Source organism: Lycorma delicatula, chromosome 9 (genome assembly GCF_047948215.1).
Source record: "Lycorma delicatula isolate Av1 chromosome 9, ASM4794821v1, whole genome shotgun sequence".
NCBI lineage: Eukaryota > Metazoa > Arthropoda > Insecta > Hemiptera > Fulgoridae > Lycorma > Lycorma delicatula.
In genome coordinates this window covers 36257207-36278957 of record NC_134463.1, presented here as the reverse complement: position 1 = coordinate 36278957, position 21751 = coordinate 36257207, and the positions used below count along the sequence as shown (strand labels likewise).

Sequence of the window (21751 nt, the reverse complement as noted above, 5' to 3'; positions counted from 1 at the left end):
CTGAATGAATTAAGTACTTTTTTGGCGGTCATAATTTGAAATAAATGATAAAAGTAAATACTAGAAATCTTCACAGTATAAAGTTAGAGGGGGAATGCAGCCCAAAAAATTTTAAAATGCATTTTTAAAAGTTAAAAAATTGAGATAATTAATTCATAAGTATGTCTTACAATGAAACCGTTATATACATTACTTTTTAATTATTAACTTAGACTGTTTCGTAAAAAAAAAAAAAACTGAAAAATTATGAAAAGATATATTGAAAGTTTTTGTATTAAAAAAAAATACAATAAAATAAATTTAAAAAAAATGAAATGAATAAATAAATAGCATTCGTGACCGATTAACAAACCGAATTGTTATTATAAAAATAATAATTTTCTTTTTCTTTCGTTTTTGTATTTATTATACTTATTATTATTCTATTTGTTGTCATTCAGTATTTTAAAGCCACATAGAAATAACCTAAAAACATTGTTTTTGTAACCGCTGTTGAAAGTTTATCCATTCAGTCGTTACTCTAACTCCACTACTCGCACACTATTCTATTTATTGTCAGTCAGTGTTACGATGCCAGTTAGTGAACATTGAAAAGAAAATTGTACCATGTAAGAGTGTCGTTTTATGAAATATGTTGCTCGGGTCTATAACATATATATTTAAAATCCAACAAGCATTACCTTAATAGGGTGATCTTCTATAATGTTATTTTACTGTTATAAAAGGGTGTTTAAATACATCGTGCACGAAAGAACGGTTCGTCAATGAACCGATAACTTACAAATATGATCGTGATACTACAAGAAAAATAACAATAGTAATAAATCATAAAATAAGTTCGTGCGGTGAAATAATTGTTATTTCTTTTAATTATCTTTCGTTTATTGTATTTCGTAATCGTAAAATTTATAGAAAAGTTATTGTTTAGTGAAGTGAATCGCATTTATCAGATATATTACTTACGTTACTTTTTACAAGAAAAAATATCTGATGTGGACACCACATGACTTCCTTGTATGCCTATTAAATTACATATACACATTTTTTATTGCACTTCATTTAAACTTATTTCCTTTGAAAGTGATCTCCAATTCTTTAATAAAGTGGACAGTTACACAATTGCATTGTGGTGGACACCACATTATATCACATTTTTTTGCGGTGTCCATATCAGCATTTTATATTAGTTTATATATTAATTTTGTTTCACGTCGCTCAAGTAGTTGTGGTATAAGTGACGTGTCGGATCCGTAACCATACATACGTCGGTTTGAATCCGTCTTCATAAACATATATTTTTTAAAACTTTTTTATAAAATTTAAATATATTGATTTATTAATAATTATTAACCTCTGTTGTAAAAATCTTTAAATTAAAATGAAAAGTACATAAAATTTTATTTCACTAATAACTTAAGATTTTTTTCATATATATATATATATATATATATTTTTTTTTTTATTGTTATTATTGAACGATTATTTATTGTTAAAACTTTTTTTTTACAATCAAAGTATAATAATTATTAATAAATCAATATATTTAAATTTAAAAAAAGGTAAAAAAAAGCAAAGAAATGAAATCGGATTCCAACGTATGTGCCTTCCCCTTGTAAGAACCAAATATTTCATTAATTAAAATTTTATTTGGCTATAACTCTGGAAACAACGAAAATAAGTACCACATTATATCGTTAAAAAGCTCTCAATGAGGGATTATTGGTGCAGTTAAGAAAAAGTCAAAATCCAAATTTTGGATTTTGGGTTTTTTTGGAAACTTTTGGTCCAGTCGATTGCAATCAAAAGGGGAGGTGCACAACTAGATTTTACAACAGTCCTAAATCCAAAATTTCAACCTCCTACGGCTAATCCTTATGCGAGATACATACGTACGTACGTACAGACGTCACGCCGAAAGTAATCAAAATACATGGTCAAAATGGATATTTCCATTGAAATCTGAAAACCGAAATTTTTCGCGATCACAATACTTCCTTTACTTCGTACAAGGAAGTAAAAATGAGCGCTGTTGTATCTATTGGATGAATTTCTATAGTTTTCAGTATACTAATAAAAGATTCTATAAACTACAATTACTAAATCGTTTGATTTACAAAATCGCAGAACGTGTTTAACGTAATTACACAAATCTTCGATCATATTACTAAAATTACGTAAAACTGATTGAAATCTTTATTTACATTAGTTTTTCATTATATAATTTTAATAATATGTCTGAAGATATTAATATGACCCTTGAAAACGTTTTTCGGTTAGGATAAATCAGAGATTTTACTAATTTGGTTTGTGTTAAATTTTTATTTTGTTGTACTTCAATACATTATACGCCAAATTATTACAGTTCAATAGAAGATTTTATCAAGTATCAGGTTATATATTTCAGATACAATTTCTTTAATTGAATTCATGCATTATTTATGTATACAAGAAGTAATAATATCTTAATGAAGTTAATTTTTTAATAGAATTTAGCTGTTATAAAAAATTATCAAATTTTTTGTTGAAATTAGCCACCACTTAATAAGAGTGATTCGCGTCGTTTCCGACAAGTTGTCAGCTACAACTGTTTTTTGATAATGATTACATATTAAAATTCAGTAAAAAATAATTAATATGTTTTTCAAATTAGTTAACACTAGCTGTAAATTCTACAACAAAATAAATGAATATATCCCTTCTATTTACGTATATTTATCTATGAATATGTACAACGATTTTTTATATTTGGTAGCGTTGGTCTTACGATTTAAAAATGTATTTAGTTTTAATTCAGTTTGAGTTACTATATTAGTGTATTTTTATCGTTGGAAATTTAATTATCCGAACAGTTGACGTAATTGTTAATTTGACGTGAATCAAGAAAATTTTGAAATAAAAAAATATTTGATAAAATATATATATCTGTATATAACATTTTTTTATTTTTTCTCTGAAGGTTAATTTAGCTTTAATTAAGCTTTAATTTAGCTTTTTAATATCCTCATTTGTTACCGAAAAATTAAAAAAAAAAATAGTAAATCTCATTTTAAGCGGGTTTAACCCTTTAAATTCGGAATCTCAAAAAATCTTTTCTTAATATGCGCTTACACCGTAAAAAGGGAAGTGTGTACAAATTTTCGTCAATTTATCATAAGTAGTTTTTTCTGAGCGTTGCTTATAAATCATCACGACATGTTTTGTATATGTATATATATATTTAGTTAGCCCTATGTACAAAATTTGTAGCTCAAAACTCTCAAAGCTACTAGTTCAATTTTATTGAAATTTAGATATGCTCTACTAGTGTATCTGAAGTTGTGCATGTGAAGATTGGTTGGTCGAGTGGTTCTTCAGTTATACTCAATTTAAGGTAGATAACAGACAATATAACCTCAATTTGAGGTATTTTATTCGGTTCCATGGTCGGATTGGCGGTTGGAGAAATTGGATTTTCTTTACGTTTTGAGATATGAGGAATACGAAAATCCCATTAACTTAAGAATGTAATTTTCTTATAGACCTATATAAAGTTTTTGGCTCGAAAATTTCCAAAATTACTGTATAAAATTTAATTTCAATTAAGATACGCGTAGTAGTGTATTTGAAGTTGAGTAAAATTGGTTGAGTTGTTCTTTAGTTACGCTCAATTAAAGGTCGATAAAAGATAACACAACCTCAGTTTGAGATTATGTTGACTGTACAGTGGTGTATTTTTCATATACCCTTTTGAACTGAGTCACAGTGGTGAGCGAGTTAAAACGTGACATATTGTGTGTTGTGTATAGGGTTTAATCGTTATTTTTAATTATTTCATCAAATCACGGTTATAATAATTTAATTTTCATATAAACAGAAAATACATTTTAAAATTAAAATTAAAACAAAATTATATTTTTTTTTAGTTTCCTCATTTAATTTATGTTTTGTATTTTCCTTGAGCAAAAAAATTATACAAAATAGAATAACGATAAGTTTCTCTTCTTGTGCAGAATTACGCAAGATTTTTTTTTTTTGATGTTGTTTTAGGATAATCATGTATAATTTATCTTATTTTTATACTTTAATAAAGCTATTAATAAAAATATTATAATTTTGTTAATAAAATTTTATTATTTTATAATTTTTAGGCATAGAAAGATATACAAACATTTTTTTTGATCTCATTAAAATCTGGAATTTTAATTTTCAATCTAAATGCATTTAATTTTCCTCAGTGAAATCAGCAACATGTATTCAACTGTTTCAGTGAATATATATATAGCTCCTAATATAATACGAGTAATCTTACACTTATTGAAAATTTTGTAAAATAAAACAGTCAAAATATTTCTTGGCACTTTTATAATATATTTATAATATATAATATAATACTTCTTGGTTATTTTAATTGTCATTTTCTAATACAAGATTCGATACAGCATCTTCAGTAGTCTTTTTTTTTTTTATTTTTATGCTTAAAATATGACTTATTTTTTTCGTTGAATTTCACAATAATCTTGAACTTCGGTAGTGATTTAGGATCAAAATTTCTAGATTGAAAGTAATTTTTTTCTTTAACATTAGATTTGAAGGGTAATTGATTTTTATGATTTTAGAATTTGCTGGCATTAGAAGTTGTATTTTTATTTTGCATCTTTTGAGAACGGTTCATCATATCCTTGGAACCGTCTGAATATTTTATGCGAGAACAGAACGAAAATTCAGTTTGGATTGAGAAATTAGTGATATTTTAGATGATTTTTAACAAACTAAAAAATTGATGTACGTTATAAAATGCCTTAGATTAAAATCTTAACTAAATGATTACATGGTAAAATCTCTTTTAATTCTTTATTTAATACGACATCATTACATTCCTACCTAGATTATTTTGCTTTTTTAAATATTACATATTTGTTATGAATCATTTCCTATAATTTTTTCTCATTAAAAAAATAAAATAATAATTACAGCACGAAGTATAGTTCTTATGCATTACTCGTAAGGGAAACATTCTGATAAAATTTCGGATGTAACTTCATCAAAACTAATTTTATAAATATTATTTACAAAAATTATTTAAATTGTTACTTAAAGTTATCATTGTTATGAAAAAGCGAGCATCAACAGCTATGGTCATTAGGTCGGTGGAAACACTTCATTAACACTCATACATATCATCCTCATTCACCTCTGAAGTATTATCTAAACGGTAGTTACCGGAGGCTAAACAGGAAAAACAAAGGTCGGTGGAAATTGACTGCATATGAAAAGATGCTATGTTTGATCGGATTCGAATCTGGGACCTCTACACGAAATGTTGAGACAATACCTACTCAGATAATTTTTCTTTTAATATTACATAAAAGAAGGTCGACAAAAAAATATTTTCTTGTAAAATCTTTGTATTTACAGTTTATCATAAACATTTAAAAAAGTTTTTATACAAGTTTTAAGGGACTTAGATACAGGAATGTAGAGTAAAATTTTTTATAAAAAGATTAAACAATTTTATTTCCAATCTTCATTTGAAATTAGTAAATAAAAAAATTAAATTAAAAAAATAATAGATAATTATATTAAAAATAATAAATTAATAAAAATAATAAATAAATTAAAAATATAATAATGAAGTGGGTTGTGCATCGGTTCAAAATGTGATAAAAACTTATCCCTTCAAAATTTGGTAAAAGTTTACGGATCTTAAATATAATTTTTTTTGTATCATTAAGAAAATATCAAAAAATAAAAAGGAGATCAGCTCACTGACGTTTATTGTGATACGAAAGTAAATAGAATAATACGCAGTTTTATTTTTGTAGGAAACCTAGGAGCAATGGAAAAAAGTATTTTGAGTCAGGTACGTAGAATAATTGTGGAAATTACATTGGCTTACTATTACGTTGAACACGACGAAATATGATAAAAACTTGTGACTTATTAGAAATTATATGCGATTCATTTTATTGCTGTATTAATGAGATTGTTTTTCTACGTAATGCTCGTCTTATAAAGCGTAATAAACCCTTTAAATATACAATTGAGTAATATATTTGATCTGTTTTTTCGTTTAAAAAAATTTTTTTTTTTTTAAATGACAAATATTTTTATTCATCTGAAAGTAAATCGTTATAATTTTTAAAGTTTTTGTTGATTTGCATTAAAATAAAGTTCAGAATTTTACTAGTTAACTTTTAATTCACCACGGGAAGGATTTTTGTGAAAATATTGTATGAAATTTATTGAGTGACAAATCAAACTTGATCGTGATTTGAACAGACAGACCGATCTTTTCAGAACGCGGATGCAAAGCAGAGAAGAAGCAGCAAAGTAAATTATAAATTTTAATCCCAATTAAGTAAAGAGTAATTTTTTTCTATTAAATAGAAAAAAAATAGATTTTTTCTAATTAGAAAAATTAATTTTTTTCACAAAATTTAATCATTCACTTAAATGATTTTTTTTTGTTTTTAAAGGGATGTTTTTTACAACCCATTTTTTGTTATTCAACCATCCACTATGATAAAATTTTATTAAATTTTAACCTATAACGTTTGTATTAAAATCTTTAATATTCAGGCAATAATACTTTGTTCTGTTAATTAGCAGTTAGAATTAATTAATAAAAAAATTATTATTACCGACTTTTCAAAAAAAAGTACGGTACTATTTTGCTTCGCATGATGAGAATGTAGATGAAAATTAATTTTCTTTACGTTTTGGGGCATGAGTACTACAAAAATATCGTTCACTTAAATAATGGGGTTTCCTTCCAGTATGAAATCTTATAGCTCGAAAATCTTCAGCTATTAAATCAATTTCATTAAAATTTAGATATGCTGTAGTAGTGTATCTGAAGTTGTGTATGTGAAAATTTTATGAAGATCGGTTGAGTCCTTCTTGAGTTACGGTAATTTAAAGTCGAAAAAAGTTGAGCAGGGTATGTTAGAAACGCGGTTCGTTACGACGCTGCAAGTTGGAACATTGACGTTTCTTTTGGTATCTATAGTCATCAATATTGTTATTTTTATTTTTTATTTATTTTTTTAACAATTTTTTATTGTAGTGCTTTTTTGACGCGTAATAACAATTTTTTATGGATCAAAGGGTTTTTTTTGTAAAATTTTATATTAGAATCAGTTGATTCTTTTCCAAAAAGAAACAAAATAAAATAACAAAAAGTCGGTCTTTCGAATAATATGCCGGTTTTGGTTCAATACCTCGGTTAGGTTTAATTGTTCTAAATATTTATTTAGAATAGCATTTTAGATAGCATTTCGGCCTCTCATCCAGAGGTCCCGGGTTCGAATCCCGGTCAGGCATAGCATTTGCACACACGCTACAAATCATTCATCTCATCCTCTGAAGTAGTACCTAACGGTGGTCCAGGAGGTTAAAAAACAAAAAAAAACTATTATTCCCTGGTTCAATCAAATAAATAAAGGTCCTTATTTCATTTATATTAAAAATTATTTTTATTATAATTTGAACTTGTAATTCATACGTATAAAATTATTATATCAATTAATTATACATTCATAACAAACACAATTTGAGTCTTTGGAGGGTGGAACTAGACTGACTAAAAATAGGGCATTAGACCAATTCAGTTAATAAGAGTAACAAAAAAGAGAAAATTTATAGAGTAAGAAAAAAAGCGTAAATTTTTATTTTAAAATGTTCAAGTCCTTCACTAATAAAATATAAAGTTTCTTCTTTTAATAAAAAAGGAGCAAATGAAATCTGAGTCTTAACACGGTCTTTTTACGCAGACCTTTTAAAAACTTTTATTTTACATTTCGGTAATTTCAGACGTGTATCAAATTAGTGTTATAGTTATGATACCAAAGAAAGCAGGGGCAGATAAATGTGAAGAATACAGAACAATTAGTTTAACTAGTCATGCATCAAAAATCTTAACTAGAATTTTATACAGAAGAATTGAGAGGAGAGTGGAAGAAGTGTTAGGAGAAGACCAATTTGGTTTCAGGAAAAGTATAGGGACAAGGGAAGCAATTTTAGGCCTCAGATTAATAGTAGAAGGAAGATTAAAGAAAAACAAACCAACATACTTGGCGTTTATAGACCTAGAAAAGGCTTTCGATAACGTAGACTGGAATAAAATGTTCAGCATTTTAAAAAAATTAGGGTTCAAATACAGAGATAGAAGAACAATTGCTAACATGTACAGGAACCAAACAGCAACAATAACAATTGAAGAACATAAGAAAGAAGCCCTAATAAGAAAGGGAGTCCGACAAGGATGTTCCCTATCGCCGTTACTTTTTAATCTTTACATGGAACTAGCAGTTAATGATGTTAAAGAACAATTTAGATTCGGAGTAACAGTACAAGGTGAAAAGATAAAGATGCTACGATTTGCTGATGATATAGTAATTCTAGCCGAGAGTAAAAAGGATTTAGAAGAAACAATGAACGGCATAGATGAAGTCCTACGCAAAAACTATCGCATGAAAATAAACAAGAACAAAACAAAAGTAATGAAATGTAGTAGAAATAACAAAGATGGACCACTGAATGTGAAAATAGGAGGAGAAAAGATTATGGAGGTAGAAGAATTTTGTTATTTGGGAAGTAAAATTACTAAAGATGGACGAAGCAGGAGCGATATAAAATGCCGAATAGCACAAGCTAAACGAGCTTTCAGTAAGAAATATAATTTGTTTACATCAAAAATGAATTTAAATGTCAGGAAAAGATTTTTGAAAGTGTACGTTTGGAGTGTCGCTTTATATGGAAGTGAAACTTGGACAATCGGAGTATCTGAGAAGAAAAGATTAGAAGCTTTTGAAATGTGGTGCTATAGGAGAATGTTAAAAATCAGATGGGTGGATAAAGTGACAAATGAAGAGGTGTTGCGGCAAATAGATGAAGAAAGTAGCATTTGGAAAAATATAGTTAAAAGAAGAAACAGACTTATAGGCCACATACTAAGGCATCCTGGAATAGTCGCTTTAATATTGGAAGGACAGGTAGAAGGGAAAAATTGTGTAGGCAGGCCACGTTTGGAGTATGTAAAACAAATTGTTGGGGATGTAGGATGTAGAGGGTATACTGAAATGAAACGACTAGCACTAGATAGGGAATCTTGGAGAGCTGCATCAAACCAGTCAAATGACTGAAGACAAAAAAAAAAAAAAAAAAATCAAATTAGATACCCACTCGCTCTTTTTTCTAAAGTGAAGGATTACATTTTTTCGTAGCGATTGAAAAATGTTAATCCTCACTAGGATTCTAATTCTGAAACTTCTGAATAAAAAGATAATTTCAAGATATGTTGTTTTATTAATTTAAATATCATAAACTAATAATTTTTCTAGACAACTTTCTAATATTGTTAATGGCTAACCTGGAATTATCCGATATTTCTAACCGGTTTATCAACCCATATTCATCAAAGAATTTATCGGATAATCATAAGATAGATATTAACAGAAACAAAAAAATAAAAAAAATATTATTCTAGCACTTATTATTAGTTAATTACTTATTTATATGTACTGATTATAATTCAATATTTTTTTTTGTAATTATCATAAATTATATAATATGAAATCTGATAAAAAAACAATACGTTAAACAGTTTTTACATGCATACTGGTATAATGTTTACAAAAATAAAACTGTGTTGTTCTTGAACGGAAAGATATAATTGTATATGTGAAAGCACATGTAGTGGGGGTTATATAAACATAGGTTATGTTGGTGGATAAATTAGTATATATAACGTAGTGAAAGGGAGAAACAAACACTCTTTTATAACATAATTCATTATAGTAATTATAATAAATAATAATTATTAATTTTAATAAAAAGTGCGTGTGTGTTTTACTAAATTCTTTTCTTTATTTAGGAAAAATAAAAATATATACAAACATATATTAAAGTGGTAATAAGTTATTGTCGATAATTTTTTGTTATTATTAAGACATGAACCAAGTACTTTCAAGATGACATTAATAGAAGCGGCGACAGATAAAAGTTACGTTTGGCCACCAGATTATAATTGGCATAATGCTCAACCAATTACATCTGTTCATTCCGATAGTAATTTTCAGCATACTACACAACATGATTATCAACCGGGTATGTATAAAACTTTAAATAAATTATATGTAATTATTGTTTTTTTTTTAAATTTAATAGTTCGCAATTAATGTATTACTGCTTTGTACAGTATAGCTTTGAACATTTTCGGATTTTCTTTTATTCATCCACGCCAGAGAAAAAAATTGACAAAATTTAGTATTCATTTCTGTGTTGATTCATGAATAACATAAATCAGATGTTTTTTTTTTAATTTTACAAAAATACTACTAATATTTGAAAAAAGCAGGAATGGCTTACTTAAAAAAAAAAGTATATATATATATATATATATATATATATATAATAAACAAAATTTGTTTAAAATTCATGAAATTTATTATTAAACAAAACTGTTTTCAAAGAGAAATTAATTTTTATCCCCTGTTGTTTTTTTTTTAGTTTTCCGGCGAATACAGCTGGAATAACTATACTAAAGGGGAAAGTATGGTGACCATGCCAAAAATAGGGTATTGGGTTTTTTTGTAAAACTTTACGATTTAAGATCCAACTAGTTTATCTAGGCCAATAAAAAATGTGTGTGTGTGTGTGTGTGTGTATATGCGTACATTTTTACGTATGTGTGTCGCACTACCTTATAGCTCAGGATTAACCAAACTGATTTTCTTCAAATTTGACTCAAACGTTTCTGTATATGGGGGATTAATTGTTATAATTAAAAAAAAAACTGTTTGGGGGTGGTGGGATAAAGCGAAAAAAATAAATTTCTATTTCTTCAGAGACATTTTAGAGAAAAGTTTATTAAGAAGATTTGATACCTACAATGCATTTATAAATAATAAAAAAATTTTTTTTTTTTTTTTAAATCAATTCCCATCTCTTCAGGTTGAAATATTATGTTTTTTTTTGGTTTTTTGTTCTATCTCTCTTCAATTTAAATATTTTTCAAAAAAAAAAATCTATTCATTAATTTTTCTTCGTGGCAGATTTGTACTATTTATATTTTTGCAAATGTAAGATATTTTAATTGCTATAAAAATCAAAACTTGTTGTTAGGAGTCAGGAGTCCAGACCTGACACCTTTGCGATTTTTTTTGTTGTGGGTTATATAAAAAAATTGTTTATTCTCAAAAAAATGCACGACCTATATCACTTAAAGGAAAGTATTAATAAAGCAATTGTAACCATAATTTGTTACTAAGTAACAAATCTTCTGTTATCTTCTGTTTCTTCCCAAATCCAAAGGTTTGGGCAGAAACTGAGTATCGATTGGACATAATGGTGCACATATTGAAATTTATTAGTTTTGTAAAAAAGTGAGATAACAAATTTGATAAATAAATATCATCTTATTTTATGAAGACCCTGTAATATTTCTGACATTATTGCTGATAGTGGAAATCTCACAGGAAAGATATTTTTTTGTGTATTGTATTATTAAATTCAAAATAATTTTGTTGACAAGTATTTCTTATAGTGATACCTTTACTAAATTTTTTATCGTCTTTGTTACATTTTAATCTATTTTTTATTATTTTTATGGTGTCTGTATGTATGCTAGAATTCATGTTAGTTATGCATAACTAAGCATTCTAGTGTCATTATACACATTTAAACTATTTAATTTTTAATTTATAACCATTTTTTAATATTAAATGCATTAGGCAATGTTTTTATTTTATTCCTAAGAATTTTTTCTATTATTTTGAACACAATATAACAGGGGGCAAATGGCAAATTTAAAATTGATTAAAGGTCGCAATTTAGGGGCAGTCTGTTCAAAAATATATAAATCTAAGATGGTAAATTCAATATATCAATACATATATATATTATATATATATATATATATATATATATATATATATATTGATTATATTATGAAATATTGTAGTATTTTATTTTCTGTACTTGGAACATTTTTATTTATTACTTTCGGTCTAGATAGCGCTATAGCAGATCTATAGCTCTAGAAGGAAAAAAGTATTGTAGTTGGTCCAATTTGGGCATATGCAGTTTTCACCAGATCTTGACGTTTTGACACCTAAGGAACCCAAAAAACCGGAAGGAGATTTTCCGGATGTTAATGTTTGTATGTACGTGAGTGTGTGTTCGATGTTGATCTCTAAATTACCATATCTCTAGAACTACTCAGCCGATTTTTACTAAACTTGGTCAGATGACTTCTATATATGGTACATTGCTACCATTTAATTTTCAGCTTAAAAGTTCAAGGGAGTGAAGCTGTATAGCAAGGTCACCCTCAGAATCTCGAGATTTCGCCTAATTAAGGCCACATCTCTTAGGCACATTTGTTAACGATTAAAAAATAACAATATTTGAAAAAAAATGTTTTTTGAAAATATCGCATCCCCACTCTAAAAAATGCTGTTGTAGTCGTCTGCTATGTTGTGATATTACAGGTGAGCGGTAGAAATAAATAAATGAATAATATTTAAACTGTAAAAAAAGTGACTCGATCTGGCTGGGTCTCGAACTTGATTTCTGGGGTGATTCGGTATCTGGTGCGTTAAGCCTTGCGGCTACATCATTCTGCCAACCGTATAAGGGAAATTTGTTTTATGTGAGTTGTGAAATTACATGAGTTTGGTTAGTGCCGATCGTCGCCGGTAGTATCGCCACATTCACGCGAATTAAATACAGTATGCGCGCCCGCTTTAGTTGTAATCATTGAATTAAATAAACGAAAATTATTATATTTTAATGAAATTATAAATATTTTTAATTAAATTGCGATTGTATGTGTGTGTAAGCCGTGCATCAGAAACAACCCAAAATTGTAGGACTTTCCCGGAAGGCGGATTTAGCTGCGGGAAAATCGTACAACTGTGTTGTCAACCTTTTTTTAATGTGATTAATTATGGTATTAGATATTGACTCCATAAATTTAAAAACGTTCTTGAAAGTATTCCTTCAAATTTTTGTTTGTCATTCCTGTACAGATTTATTGTGTAATAATAAACACTATATTAATAGGTGCTTTGTTATAAATATTAGAATTAAACTCTTTATTATTAAAACTATTTTATATCATTTTATTGTTAATTTTAAAATAAATTTTTACTATGTTAAACTTTTTTGAAAAAATTTGTTTCAGTTAAAATCTAAAGAAATACCAAACTTAAAATAATGTGAATTTATTTATTTCATTATTTGTTTAAATCGACATTAATTAATTTATATTATAATTTTCCTGTATATTATAGTACAATCGTTTTTTAATGCTATACATTCTATTAAATTAAATTCCAAGTTTAACACATTATTAACTATGTTGAATCAAACTATGTTGAAGACAACATAGTTTATAGCTTTATTAGTCTAAAATTAAATTTGTAAAATATCGTTTAAAAGAAGTGCGTATTTATGTGAACGTATTAAACGAGAATAATAAATAAGAGCAGTAAATTATAAAAATTGTTTCTAATAAAATAGTTATATTCTGCCGCTTAACCGTTGCTTAACTGTTTATGTACAGAATTTTTATGAAGTATAGCAAACTCTGAATACGTTTTTCAACCGTTAAAGTAGAAAAATAAAATTTAGCAAATACTCCTATCTCGATTCGATAGAAATTTTGGTATAAGACCACCTCAAGAGGGAGCCTCCTCTGGGGAGCAACTCAAACAATCTAAATATAAAGGGTATAGTCATACCTACCACTTAAATAAATTTTCATTAGTAAAACACTAAAAAAGAAAAAAGTCTGGAACATTTCTTAAATTTTATTTTTTTAGACTTCAAAATGATTTACTTTTCAAAATGAGACAAGGAGTTGGGGTTTACTCTAGACCACGTTAGAAACTAGATGTGAAAAATATTAAATGGCTTTCATTTTGGTTAGTTTCACAGCCTGAATTTTTTTATGTGAAATTTATTTGGGGTAATGACTCCAAACATATTTTTTAAATTTATATTTTATACTCTCAAAGTATTTCAGAATATTTCAAAGAAACTATATATGTAATTATTGTACAGACAGTGATCATTTAAAGTAGAGTAACATTTTTAACAAACGTTTATGATGTTCAATTTTTCAATAATAATCTTAAAAACATTTTTAACTTTTTTTGGGTAATTTATTTATTATTTTTTTTAATTAAATATTTTTATTTTTTGACAGTTTATTTTTTCAGAAAAATGAATAGATGTGTTGAATGTCAACTAACGTGAAGGAGAGAAGTAGATTGCCAGCAGTAATTAACTTCTTTATATTCCGTTTTATTCTAACTGGCACCCTGCAGCAGTTAGCGATGTGTGATAAAATGAATTTTTACTTTCCTGGCATCAGGTATTAGATCTACGCTGCAAGAAGGAAAGTATGGTAATAAGTAAAAAAATGTAGTAGTGGTTTTTTTTTACATTTCTCGACGTTTCATGACCCAGGAATCCCAAAAAATAAAAAAGAGGTAATTTTCGTTCGTACGAAAATTACCTCTTTTTTATTTTTGAAGCTTAATAAATTTTGACTGGATAAGCCGATTTTGATGAAATTTTGTATAGAGACTCGTATATACAGAGCAGTTTGTTGGTAATTTACTGGGAGGCAGTCTGTGATTTAGCCGGAGTCAAACCAATAGATATCTTGGCTAATGAGCGTAAGGAACGCTAAATTTACAAGGTAAATAACCTATTGACGTCAGAACGAAAGCAGAAGATTGAAGACCGGGGCCTTGCGTCTTGACAGATCAGGTGGGACGAATCCCCCACAGGTCGCTACACGCATGGTATATTTTCTATATTGTCTAATTTAGGTGCGATTAGATGGGTTTTCCCCCAATCGGTATATCACACAGTTTCTCTTCGGGCATGGTGCCTTTCGGGCGAGTTTGGTTAGGTTTCGTTTGGTGGATTCGAGTCAATGCCCGGATTGCGGGACTGATCATATAGTGGATCACGTCATCTACGTCTATCCCCGATATGAGGTCGAACGTTCACGAGCTGTTAGGGAACTTGAAAGAGAATACATTCCTTTCTATCTCCGTACCAACTGGATGATCCGCGAGGAATGGTCTATAGTGACTGGTTTTCTTCGCGCCCTTGTGATGTGTAGGTCTGCAAAGGGAATTTGATACTCGATCGTGGTAGGATCCCGGGTGGTTAGGGTTCCGGCTTAGGCATTGGATTGGTTGGAGGTAGGCGCATTGGCATCGTGCTACGGTTATATTGGTGTTGTTTTTGATTCGATTTGGGGCTCCCGCTGGTGGGGGTGGCTGCACTGTCGGGGTATGGTAGCCCGTGCGACCGGAAGCGTGGCTTCCCTCCGCCAATGGTGGCCCTAATCGTGACTTAGTATGCCACGTGAGACACCATGATGGGACCGGGTGGGGGTACGGGGTTTGTTCCCGGCTCCCGCGCGGACCGGAATGAGGTTAGGTTTCCCTTGTTAGGTGACCTAAACTGGTCGACTTATTTGGGTGTAGGTCTGAATTTCTATGTTGCGTAAAACACAATTTTGATTGGTATGAATGTAGCACTGATTTAACTTTAAATTCGTTCGTTTTCTGTGGCATTCAAAGCCACGAACGGTGTTGTCAAATCTGTACCAGGCGCGGGGTCCGCGGTTTCGGTTAGTTTGTTTGAGGGAATCATGTTAGATTGGATGTGAAGATGTCGGTTTGAGGCCTACGTGAAGGCGAAATTTGATATGTATTTACCGATGCAAATGTCTGCTGAGGCATTTACATCGGTGGCATCCCGACCGAGGCCTGGCTGATGACTGTGAGATGTAATCAGTTAGAGGGTCTAACTGATCAGGGCTTGGAAGGGAGGGGATGGTGTGGCGACCGGTAACGTCACAAGCTGCGTCACAAGCTGGGTGTCTTCCCCCTACGGGGTTGGGATAGTAATTTATTGGGGTCAATATTTCCAGGGGTGGGCGGAGGTTAATTTTCTAAAAATTTTGTAAACATAACCCCACTTTATATTAAATTCAATTCATACGTGCATATTTATCTTACAATTTAAAAAAAATTGCTCATAATTCTCCTTTCCCAAAAATCGGAAAAACGCTATCTTTTTTAATTGTATATTTTTAACCGATTTTTTTTTTTAATATCTTCCTAGGCAAAGTAGTAATTAAGGGGCACGTAAGCACCTTAAAAATCCTTCTGTAGCAATATTGGGTGGTAAGGGAGCCGATAAAAGTTTTAAAATATCCATTTTTTAATTATTCAAAACTTTTTTTGGTTTATTTAAGCTTTTAATAAGATTAAGATTTTTTTATTTAAGCGTTTAATTTAAGCATTAAAAGTTTAAATAATATTACAATAGAATTCACCGTAATTTACTTTCCCCTACCCCCCAAAAAAAAGAAATCTTAGATAACATTTTATTGGTTGTATATCTTTTAGTGAAAATCGTTTTAGTTTTTTCATTTGACATGGTAAACCTAGAAAAATCAATCGGAAAGTAATTTTGGAGGTGAGGGAGCAGGAAAAAATTAAAAAATACCGATTTTTTAAATTAAAAAACTTTTTTCGTTTATTTAAACATAATGATAATTTTTCAGTAAAATTCATCATAAATTACCTCTACCCCAAAAAATCTTAGGGAATCTTCTTATACATATTCATTTTTCCACTGTATAAGAATAAATAAATAATGCCAGGAAAATATTACAAATTTGTTGTCAATCTTTTTTCGTAACGTATGAAAAACTCCCCATCTCTGTCCGGAACTTTAAAATAACATTGCCTCGTTCATGAAATGTACAGTTTAAAAATCGATGTATCGAGATAAATGTACAAGTACACTATCATAAAGATAAAACAAATGTAATTAATTAATCTTTAAACAGTTTATGAATTCGACTTTTCGATTTAAAAAAACGAATTTTTTTGAAAATTAAAAAAAATTTCGATAAAATACTTCTAAAGTTGTTTTTTGTTCTTCTACAAAGTGTTCAAAAAGTGGTGCAACCGTATGGGAAAATCAGTAAGTTAAATAGTTGTTGAAAGTGACCTATATTATGCGATTCACATAATTGAATACATTACATGCTCTTAAAAATATTGTGTAAAATTTGTTGAGGAATTGCAACGACACATCGTTCAATTTTGCTTTGCAGTTCGGGAGTGGTGTGAGGATGAGTTTTGTAAGCAGCATCCTTAAGGTATCCACATAAAAAAAAAGTCAGGAAAGGATAAATTAGGAGATCAAGGGGCCACAGATCCTTTGAAATCACTTGTCCATGAAGACAATGATCAGGTCACAGTGTTGTTGGCTATATGATCGATAGAATTTTTCTGCTGAAACCACATGTATTCTAGCCGGTCTGCAGGTATAGTGTTTACAAATTGTTGTACTATCTGTATGTTGCGCTCACTGTTCGCTTGTCATGAAGATTTGTCTACGTGACGTTGTACAACAGAAATCCACTTTTTGTCCGTGCAGATGTGGAATTTCCACATCACATTTTTGTTGAATTCTATGAATTCAGGTATCATCAAGATGGATCCATGTCTCGTCAGATCAAAATCAATCATCAAGTTCTTCCCCATCAGATATTATAGATGACATGAACTCCTGACAGAAAGCTACACATTTTCCAATGTCTAGAGGTAACAATTCGTGAACAACACGAATTCTGTACGGTTGCATCTTTAAATACCTCCGTAATACCGTGTAGGCACTACTAACGGAGAGACGAGACTGGCTAGATAGTCATCGCATAGACTTCTTGGGACAAACAGAATATGCAGCTTGCACGTCGATCAATTTTTCATTTTCGGTCGACCACTTTTTGCTGTATCTGCCACATTCCCTGTCTGTTGGAACTTGTCGTATAGCCGCTTGATACAGGACATGTTTGGTGCGGATGCACCAAATATTTCTGTAAATGCATTCTGTGTCTGTGCATAACTGGCACATCTAATGTACTGTGGGACAATGAATATTCTCTGTTGCATTGTGTAACACATTTTTTCTCAATTTTTCCCAAATAAACCTGCAACAAAAGAAGGAATCATTTTTTTATAAGGTTGCGTCACTTTTTGAACAATCTGTAGATTAGTTATTTTTATATTTTAATGTTATTAATACTCGTACTATGAGTATTTACTATTGAGTCGAGTGTACGTTGTGAATTATGAGGTAGTTTCATGATACGGTCTAATGAAATAAAAAAGGCAAGTTCAACACTTTATCTACACAATATAACGTTTGTCCATTAAACATATATATATTTATATATCACCAGATAATTTTATGAAAAAGCAAAATACTGACAGGCAATTAATCATTGCATATTTTTATGTAAGCGTGGAGATTACTCCATAGAAAATTTATATTTAAATTTAGAAGCTACAATAAATGGCATGGATAAAATCCTACGCAAGAACTACCACACGAAAATAAACAAGAACAAAACGGAAATAATGAAATGTAGTAGAAATAAAGTAGATGGATCACTGAATATAAAATTAGGACGAGAAAAGACTATGGAGGTAGAAGAATTTTGTTATTTGGGAAGTAGAATTACTAAAGATGGATAGCAATATAAAAACTACTAAAAGCAGGAGCAATATAAAATGCCGAATAGCTCAGTCGAAACGAGCTTTCAGTCAGAAATATAATTTGCGTACATCAAAGATTAATTTAAACATCAGGAAAGTATTTTTGAAAGTATATGTTTGGAGCGTAGCTTTATATGGAAGTGAAACTTGGACGATCGGAGTACTGAGAAGAAAAGATTAGAAACTTTTGAAATTCGGTGTTATAGGGGAATTTTAAAAATCAGATGGGTGGATAAAATGACAAATGAAAAGGTGTTGCAGCAAACTGAAGAAGCATTAGGAAAAATATAGTTAAAAGAAGTGACAGACTTATAGGCCACATATTAATTATTAGTATTATTTAATTATTAGTAGTCGCTTTGAAATTGGAGGGACAGGTAGATGGGAAAAGTTGTGTAGGCAGTAAACGTTTGGAATATGTAAAATAAATTGTTAGGGATATAGGATGTAGGAGGTATACCGAAGCGTAACGACTGACACTAGATAGGGAATAGCTGTATCATATAGTCGAATGACTGAACACACAAAAAAAATGGAGCTTAGCGTGCTGATTTTAATCTTGTACGAATAACTTTATAATAAGTCAAAATAATTACAAGAAAATTTCTCTATACTCTTAATATTAAATAACTTATTTTCTTATGTTCCGGAACAATTACTATAAAAAAATTTCCGGTGCTTGGTCATGGAAAGAAAGAAAGGCTTGAATAACTAAAAACCACTTTATCTTGTTAAAAGTGAATTTACTAACTACTATATAACTATTATTATTATTTACAGCTTAAAGTGAAAGGTTTATTCGATTTTTAAACAACTGAATTATAAATAAATAATATAAATCAATCAATATTAATAAGTACAGTAATAAATATTTTTTTTATTTTATTAAAAAAAAAAGAATAGAATCATAAATTATGGAAAATGAGGTTTAGTTGAGTAAAAAATATAAAGTTTGCGAAATAATATGGGTTCGGAGAAACTCTGTTAAGGATTTCCACGACCTGAATTTACATTAACGATTAATAAATTATCCGGTATTTCTTCATTTATCAGTTTTTATGAAAGTCTGTTACACAAAGAGAGCTTATAGTTATAAAAATTAAAAAAAAATGTTATCTATAAAAATTTCTTAAAATTATAATTCCTTTAATCCTTAATCTTTAATTTATTTTTTTATTAAAATTCATCATCAGCGATTGAAAAATCCTCTCAAAAAATAAAATAAAAAGAATCTCTGGCGTTTGCAGAGAATTTAAAACTTAATTCTTTGTTCAGTTTGAAAATATTAATACACTTTGGACCTCACTTATTTTCTTATTTATTTACTAATAAATAATAATGTTAAAATAGCTGTAGAGTGATTTCTTTTTCTTTCAAAAGGTATGGCGCGAGACCAAGTTAACATTACTTTAGGAACAATTGTAAACTAAATACATCTATCTTACCGGGCTGGTCTAGTGCGGTAAAATCATCGTCGTAGATTCCTTATTTAACAGCTGATTTTCGAAGTCGAGAAGGTACTTAGGTTCAAATCCTAGTAAAACTTGGTTGTTTTTATATGTATTTGAATAAAAGATCCTGGATAACCGGTGTCTGGTGGTTTTTTTTTTTATTATCGGTGTTGCGGAGAAATACCATTTACGTACCCTCCACAAGTGGGGGAGTGTCGGACTCGCACGGGTTCGGCTAGATGTTATTAAGAGCCTATATGTGCCCGCACCCTACCGACTAAAACTCATACTTCACTGTTCCTCTCCACCCGGGACCGGGTTTGCAATTAAGTATAGCACAACCCCGAGGGTGCCAAAGCAGGGAGGTCCAGGAGCCCCACAGCTTCACCACCGCCGCCCACCCGCGCAAGCCCGGACAGACGACAGCTCCACTGAGGGATGTCACGCAAATGACACTGAGGATGACACGAAAACTTTGGTGGTTGGGGTTTAATTAACTACACATTATACTATAAACAAATATATACGTAAAACAACTATTGATAGCTTTACAAGTGTCCCAGGAAGGGGCTGAGTAAAAAATACAAAAATTATGTTTTCCTTATATTTCAAAATAATATTAAATACCTACTACACTAGTACAAAAAATTAGAGGGACACCTATAATTTATGATTAAAAATGATTGTATTCAAACTACTTTAACTTTGCAAAAGAGGCTTAGAGAGACGGATAAAAAAATTAAACCTTGGTATTCTACTTTTTGGCAGTATACTTCAGATTTAAAAAATCATCAATTAAAAAAAAAATCAGTGAGAAGAAAAGTTTTAAAAATTAGAAAGATTTTCTTCGTATTTGATCGAGTACATGGGACAAAACTAAATTTTTTCAGTAAACTGCATTAAAATCGTTTAAAAACTTAAGACTTTAGCTTTAATTTTTTTTTTTGTATGTCTCTACGATTTTTCTTAATCGAAATATTCCACTTTAAAGAGAAAAGGCCACTTTTCTCTTTAATATTGCAAATATCTCGATCTAAGAAACGTATTGATACAAATAAATATGGAAATTAAAGGGTTTTGATCTAGCTTTAATGACAAATTGTGAGGTTTTTAATGTAGCGTTACAGTTTTTGACTTTTGTTCAATTTGTGCCGAGATATTAAAATCTTTAAAGATTGAGACTGCAACATGTATCACCCGTTCTCAGCTTAACCCAAGACCATGTTATGCCACGTTTAAAAACAATAATTGCAATTGCTGTTTTTAAGAGCGCATCTTAAAAACAACATTTGCTATTATTATTTTTAACAGATGGTAAGTTTAAAAATTTTGAGGGCGCTAGAAAATTTTTGATTCTCAGTGTGGACAGTGGGCGAAAAAGTTTGAAAATCAATGATCTAGAGGATAAAAATCACAAATCATTAGATTTAAAATTTTTCTTGAAATAACCAGTAAGTTACGAAAGGTTTTTTCATTTTTTTTTCTGGCGAATATAATTATTCCTTTAAAGCACGTCCCAAGTTCTTTTTCCTTTATGTATTTAATTTCTTCAATAAAAAAAAACACGGTGATTTGGTTTTTTTGCTGTTTGTGCTCATTTTTTATTTTGAAGGAATTTTTCGAATGATCATTTGAAAAAATTATATTTATTGATACGAACGATTTTTCTATAATTATATTTGTGTTTTGGGGATAAAAAAGCAAAACATTGCGGTT

The 21751-nt window shown here is 29.4% G+C and overlaps 1 protein-coding gene across 5 annotated transcripts in view; it reads left to right on the top strand.

Annotated features, from left to right (window-relative positions):
- Positions 1-21751, top strand: part of LOC142330190 (protein yellow-like) — a 118814-nt gene that overhangs the window by 38095 nt on the left and 58968 nt on the right. For 4 of the 5 annotated variants that reach the window (XM_075375308.1, XM_075375307.1, XM_075375306.1 and 1 more), the window contains one exon: positions 9854-10086. The exons of the other annotated variant lie outside the window; for it this stretch is intronic. In XM_075375308.1, coding sequence (XP_075231423.1) covers positions 9951-10086 — 136 coding nt within the window. In that variant the 5' untranslated portion in view covers positions 9854-9950. The remainder of the gene's footprint in view (positions 1-9853; positions 10087-21751) is intronic. 5 annotated transcript variants of the gene reach the window in all.